General features: G+C 42.2%; 1 protein-coding gene across 1 annotated transcript; it reads left to right on the forward strand.

The window, feature by feature from the left end:
• Window positions 1-547: 547 nt before the first annotated feature.
• On the forward strand, window positions 548-2,668 carry LOC126761933 (serine protease inhibitor 88Ea; the record flags this gene model as incomplete). The annotated part of the gene is made up of 3 exons (XM_050478371.1): window positions 548-1,678; window positions 1,740-2,030; window positions 2,095-2,668. Coding segments are annotated over 3 exons (1,932 nt in total), but the record flags the coding sequence as incomplete, so codon positions are not given.
• Between the last annotated feature and the right edge of the window lie 4,739 nt (window positions 2,669-7,407).

Raw genomic sequence — 7,407 nt, forward strand, 5'->3', positions numbered from 1 at the left:
TCTCAGATGTTTTGTAGGAACTTTTTTATCCTCTATCTACCAAGTATTTTCACAATATTTTCTAATAAATACAATGAAAATTCTTAAGCTCTCTTTTTCCAACTCTACCGCGTATTAGATTCTACTACATTTATGTATGTACCTCTATATGTATCCGCTTATCCGCTGGTACAATTATTGTCCATAACCTGTTCTTCATTGGCGTTGACAATCGAACACAGCCAGCCGTATCATGTTCTTGCTCAGTTCTGCGGCGAAGAATGGTTGCAACGCTTGGCTTTCTTAAAACTCTTTGGCCTACGACAAAGTTCTTCATTCGTCGTTTGGCATTCGTTTGGTCAACAGCAGAGGAAAAGGTAGAAAGCTACGCCAACGCACCTACACACACACATACCAGCTGACTTTGAAGTGATTTAGAGGGAGTGAAGTTTTAGAAAGTAGCACAGCCAATATGGAAATTAGAACTGTGTGTAAGTTTCAAAGCGTTAGAAAGTTTCTTTCTTTCAAATTGAAGAACACAAAGGTAATGTTCGTTCTTTGATTGCATCTTTTAATTCTAGTGCTCTCGTGCCTGTGCTACACACTCGCAGTGGCACTGCCCACACAGAATGGCGACGCAGCTGCAAGCGCCGAACTGCCGCCGCAGCGCTTCGCTAGCGATGCTTCGCAGAAGATTGCGTTGAACATGCTGAAATTCAATGTGGATATCGACTCCAATCAAGTTTATTCACCTTTGGGCATCAGCTCCATACTGGCTGTCTTAGCGGAGGGTGCGGCAGGCGAGACATATGAGGAGTTCAGCAAGACACTTGGCTTCCCCGCCGAACGCGCCGATTTGCGTGCTTCCTTTCAGCGCATACTCTCGCGCTACCAGAATAAAGAATATTCCACGGCGCCTTCTTTCCAAACCTGGTTGTACATCTATCGCAACAACACTGCACGCGATGAGTTCAAGCAGTTGGTGCGCGACAACTACTTTGTCATGGTCAAAGACATCAACAGCGATGAGTATGATTGGAATGAGCCAAATACTTCGTTGGATGTCGAGACCAGTTCCGTGAGCAACAGCAAAGATGTTGTTGGTTTTGAGACACTGAAGCGCTTGCGAGCCGATGCCAATTTGGCTGCTGCTGCTACAGAGACACAGTCTGCTGATACATACGGCGAGGAAGTGATCGATAAGGAAGCGTCTAAATTCGATCGTGTTGTGGACGATAAGCAGTATGTGGAAAAACCAGCAATATTGGAGGAGATTAAGAAGCAGCAAACTGAGAAACAAGAGGACGAGAAAGTTGACGCCGAACCACTGAAAGCAGCTGAAGGTTCAGAAAGCGCTGCCACAATCGACGAAGTGAGCGAACAATTAAAAGAAACTGAAGCAGCAGATATCGCAGAAATACCAAAACACGAAGACGAGCTGATTGCCAAGGATATTAGTAAACGCGAGGAGGATGTGAATTTCGAAGACAACGAGACGGTGCATTCGGGAGAGAAGTTGCAAAAGCTTTATGGCGATGACAGTGACGGTGTTATACCGATACAGGAAGTGTTGGACTCCAATGAGCCGGAAAAGGTTTCTTTGCCGCTGCAAAAGCTGGAAAGCGCACTCGATACGGCGAACAAAAACGCAGGCGAGATAATGATTGCGCTAGAGTCCCATATAAGCTCGGTACGAAGGGTAAGTTGTCTGCAATGCAGCGATAAAGATTCGGTTCTATATTTTTCATTTTTTTTAACAGGCTTTGGGCGCCCGCAGTCTTTTCCGCAAAGAGGACATCGCGCACGCATTGAGCGCTAATTCAATAACTGGTCGTGAAGCTGGTTCGAAGACTAAAATGCTGCTATTCAATGGTCTCTACTTTGCCGGTCTCTGGGCGCAACCATTTACCAAACTGAGCTCAGAAGACGAAAGCTTCTTCTTCATGACAGCCGAGGATGCAATGAAAGTACCAATGATGGAAACCATGGGCACATTCCATGTCGCCGAATTGAAGAATTTAAATGCAAAGGTGATCTGTTTGCCATACGAGGTAAGACAAAAGCGACAGTATGCAACCACTCTTCACCACTTAATGCCCTAAACATTTTGTTTAGAACAAAAAATATGCGATGATGATTGTGCTGCCCAATGAGACAGAGGGGCTGCGATCGCTCATCGAGAAACTGCAACCCGAAGACTTTAAGAAGGCTAAATCGCAGGTACAAAAGAAGGAGCTACGTCTCATAATGCCCAAGTTCCAAGTCGATGAAACTTCACGTTCCGAAGCCATGTTGAAGAGCATCGGTTTGACCAAGCTCTTTGCGAGGGAAGACTCCGATCTTAGCTTATTGTCTGCCGATATTGATCTACATGTGGACGAAGTGGTGCAATTTGTGAGTGTGCGTGTCGATGAGAGCGGCAGCAGCGAGAATGGGCTCACCGCCTCCGACACACAGGCACGCACAGCTGCCGCCCCCGAAATCGATTCGATTGAAGTGAACCGTCCATTCTTGTATTTCGTAATGGACTGCGAGGAAGAGTTTGTGCTCGCTGCGGGTAAAATTTACACACCGGAACTAAAGGAGGATCCGCCGATTTCCATTGAAGTGGAGTTTGAGCAATAATTGAATAATTTTACAAGACAGCCCGACATTTATATAAACTCATCTGCAATATCGAGATTTTAGGTCAACCCATTTTGATACAATTTTCGGAAAAGTTCAATACACTTTTTAATAAAAAAAGAAAAAATAAAGATTTTGTGTTTATTTTCGGAAGAGGATGGCGAACTCTTTGGAATTAAAGGTATATTTTGTCTATTTTGAATGAACTTTCGGACAATCTGGAGAGCGTCGTGATACTTCTGGTAGTTGGGCCTAGTTGTAGCGGGACTATTTCTATAATTAATGGAAATTATTTGAAGTTGTCTTTAATAGACTACAACTTACAGCGTTAAACATGGGAGACATGAAAATCCAAGCAGGAACAGACCTGTTTTATAGTCACCGTTGTGGATGATTTGCCCCATTTCTTTAATTTATTTACAGGGAACACTAGTTTTACAGTTAGGAATATTCACTTTACACATAAACACCGGTTTTTTCACTTCATAACTGCTCATTTAAAGCAAAGACATTCATGTAAGGTACGACAATAAATTATATTGCGGTGGACATAGGACTTAATGGCATTTCGCGTTACGAATTTGATGGTGAAAAGTTGTGAAAGTGGCCCAAAGCGGACCGAAAGAGTTACGAGCTCACGCTTGTAGGTAAGCTCAACCATGTCATATGGAGCTTCCTTGACAGCTAACATTTGGATATGAGTATGTGTGTAACAGTAAACCGTTTCCTACGATTTATGCGACAAGCACACACACACACAAATACTTGGTCGCAAGGAAACTTGTAATTCCTGCTAAGAAACTCCAAATTACTACAATACATAAATTAATAGTTTTCGGAACTGGGCAAATGAAGAAAATGTCTCCGTGGGGAAACATTAAAATTAGTCAAATTGTACGCCGGCAAACTTGCCACAGCGCCAACATGGAAATTGTTACATTTTTGGTGTAGAAATGTGGTGAAAAGGGTTAATATTTCGCTGTGAGTGTGACTAATTACTTGATTTATGTTGATTATGGAAATTTCTTCGAGAAATATGCTACACAAGGCAACAACAAGAAAGAAAGTCCAATGTAATAAACAGAAGTAGTGTCATTGGAGAATCTACATATGTATATGCGAATACGGAGTGGATAAAAAACATTATATACTATGAGCAAAAAATAGGAAGACTTTCTTCATAATTTTAAAATTCTTAACATATTCTTTAATATCTATGTTGTCCCCTTCAAAGTAATCCTCCAAGGCCCAATACAGTTGTGTCAACGTTTTTCCAGTCCTAGAAACAGTTGTTATTATTTTCTGGAAGAGCTATCTATCGACTCTCTTGAGTTTGCTCATTAGCCAGAAGTAACACGGAGCTAAATCAGGCGAATACGGTACAATATTGGTGGAAAATTTAACGAAAATCTCACGAAGAATCAATGCAGTATGCGGCGGTGCCGATTTTTACTCTCTTTCCGACATGCGAACGATGCCAGTAAGATCTCGTTAATCATTCATTTATTTTATTGACGTGTTGATTATTATTATTGATGTTTTCTTCGTAATTATAATACATAAAGATTGTATTTTGGACATGTGGTTTTCAAGTGCTATTCATTTTGCCCTTATCTGCGTAGATAAGCAACTTCAAATAACCCCACAAAAAATAGTCCGGCCGTGTTAAATTGCACGATCGTAGGGGCCACGCCACATGCGTACAACAGAAGAGCTTCCGCTTACCAAAAGTTCCTTCGAATAAATACATAATATTGCTTCCTTGATTGTATGGTATGTACGAGTAGCGCCGTCTGGTTAGAAACCGAGGACGTAACATTATAGCCGCCATAATTTTTGATCAAATATATATGTACTAATGATTCTCATATAGCACACCAAATAGTGACTTTTTGATGTTGTAATGACGCTTCTCTAATGGCTTATGGACTTTCATGACCCTAATTTCAATGATTTTTTGGAACCAAACGGCCAACAAAGATCGTCAAAAAATTATCATATTCTGATCAATGGTTGGAAAAAATAGAGAAGAAGGAATAGTTTTCTGATTTCGAAATATAACTGTCTGAGGATGTCATGGATGTGAGAGAAGAACGATTTGGCGTTGCAAAAGCTGTAGTCTCCGTCGTTTCAATTTCAATATTGCTCCTAAACTGCGACGTATATAAAAGTTACCTCATACAAATATATGTATGTACAAAACTGTTTTCTGGTCAAGAATCGATTCTTAATCGACTTCGACTACTGAAGATCGATTCCGAAAAATCGATTATTTTAAGAGAAAACTCGATTTTCGAGTAGAATCGGAATCGAGTTTACCATCCCTACTGGCAGCCATCGCACAATAACCACCACAAAAAAAATGATTTTTTCCATGTAATTTATATGGAAAACAGAAAATTTGAAATAGTCACCTCTTAATATTAATATTAAGAGCTCATCTTTTGAGTGACTTTTTTTTTACACATTTCGAAAGTTTTGAGCCTGTTTTTCAGTTGAAAAAAAGGTTGCTTCGGAATGACACACCCTAATATACATATAAACAATTTAATAAATACACTATGTAACATATGTATGTATATTATATGTACATAGACGAAAGCATTCACCTTCATTTTCCATCATTTTATTGTGTCTACATACTCAAACGGTTCTGCTCATTGTCAGTCCAAGTGCGGCAGTCACCTTGCAGGCATCTGTCTTTGGCATTGACTGTCATTTGCTCTTTCTTCACTTTCACTTGCACAATAGGAATTTCTTAATTACACTTTGGCGAAATTACAACTCCGGTGAATATGATTTATGAGTGTGTGTGTCACGTGAGCTCAACTGTCACAAATGACAGTCAAACTGACATAAACAACAAACTCCGCGCTGGTATACAATACCACATCTAATAAATATGTCCATGTGTGGGTGTCACATGGCCAAACACATACATACGAGGCATCTAGATATAGGACAAAAGTGCTCACTAAATACACAATGATGAATCTCCTCATCGCCAGCGCGCATTCATTTCATTTCGATTCTGATGAGGAAATAATTATTTATCATATGACAATCGGCAAAAGGGTGAAGGTGCGTTCCAGAGAATTGAAAAAATGGTGGTTGATGCTGATAGGTGATGTTGCTGTTGTTGTCAGTTATGATTACCACTCCGCCAGAGCAAATATTTATTCCCAATGGGTCTTCAAATGTACCGAACACCTTGAGGGAATTCGGTGTCTTCATTAATTGAGGCTTTTTTCCTGAGATATCATTAAGTAACATACACATGTGTCTAAGTATGTGTGTGTATATATTTATGTAACTATCCCAGCATTTATTCATTGGAAACTATTGTGGTGGCAAGTGCCCGGCAATCCTTTACCTACCGGGTGTTAATTTGCAACCTGCAAAGCTCCTTAGCCACCCGCCAGGCCGCACACACGGCTACACTAACAACTCTGACATTCGTAATACTTGCACCGAATCGAGCTTCATTTTCAGAATCCAACTTTAATTGATTTATGACATCAAAGACATATTTTTCGGCATGTTGCACGCATCGTGCGTGACACTTTTTGCGCTGCCACTTGGTCGGTTTGTGGCAGTTGGCATTTGGAATCGCTCAAGTGGTGCGAAGTAATCCATCTCTGGGCGCAAAGGCAGCCATACACATATACACACGTACTGCCACCGGCAAGTTGACTTATGCCACAAAGTACGTGTGGCACACATACTCCCGCCAACGTAGGTACACGTCGCATATGCTGCCTCACGCCTGCTCCACGTCGTGTGCGTAATTCTTCTAAGGCTGCGCTTTGGCTTGTTGATAAATTTGACTTATGGCGCTTTTTGGTTCATGCCACACGACAATGAAAGCTCACAAAGCTGCGATTCGTTACATTGTAAGCGCGCGGAGTGAGGCGGTGTGCGTCTTGCGGTTGTGGATACACCGTGTGTGACGCTGACACAATCGCCGCTTTCTTCTGCTTCTGCTGCTATCTCCTGACGCGGTCTTCTTCCGCAGCTACTTCTGTTCAGCTTCTTTCGCACATATGAGCCTCGGTCGCCGTAAATCCTTCGCTGGCAGCAGCAGGAAGCACTCTTCGGCCGTCAGATATGCCGAGTGGCAGCGCGACGGAGCGCCAGTGTGATACGTGAGCGCTTGTGGCAGAGTCCTCTCGCACTGATTTATGTCGCCGCAGCAGTCAGTCGCCGAGCAGTGCGCTTTTGACTTATGATTTGTGTGTGCTCTTTGCACTGGCGGACCACTTTAGCCCACTCTCCGCACCCACGCTTAGTGAAATCGCTGCAAATTGATTAAAATGTTATTCTTCGAGCGCCGCTGCCCGCTGCCCGCTCCTGCTAATTGCGCATCTGTGCGGCGCTCTCCTGCTTCCGCGGCTTTTATCATTTAAATCTGTTTATTTGTAATTAAACTTTTGCAATTTCTTGGCCACCGCCCCAACCACACCGCTACCGCACAACCGGGAATTTTCCAAGGTATTATTTTCTTTAATTTATTCAATTAAACGCTTCATAAATTTTTACTTTTCGCTTTTCATTCCTGTGGCTTTTCGCAATAGCGGTCCAACTTTTCCCGCGGCATTCCTAGCTTTCACTTCATTGTTGCTGCCGCTGTTGTTGTGGTTGTTGTTGGCTATTTGCCTTTAGTATTAGCTGTCTTATGTTATCGTAAAAGGGTTAATTAATAGCGCAGCCTCCTTCCGGGCCAGCGCCACCAGGCTTCATTGTTTTCAATAAGCTGCTGCGAATTCACCCCCGACCTCCCTTTGTCGTTTGCACTGATTGCTG

This window comes from Bactrocera neohumeralis, chromosome 2 (assembly GCF_024586455.1).
Source record: "Bactrocera neohumeralis isolate Rockhampton chromosome 2, APGP_CSIRO_Bneo_wtdbg2-racon-allhic-juicebox.fasta_v2, whole genome shotgun sequence".
Lineage (NCBI taxonomy): Eukaryota > Metazoa > Arthropoda > Insecta > Diptera > Tephritidae > Bactrocera > Bactrocera neohumeralis.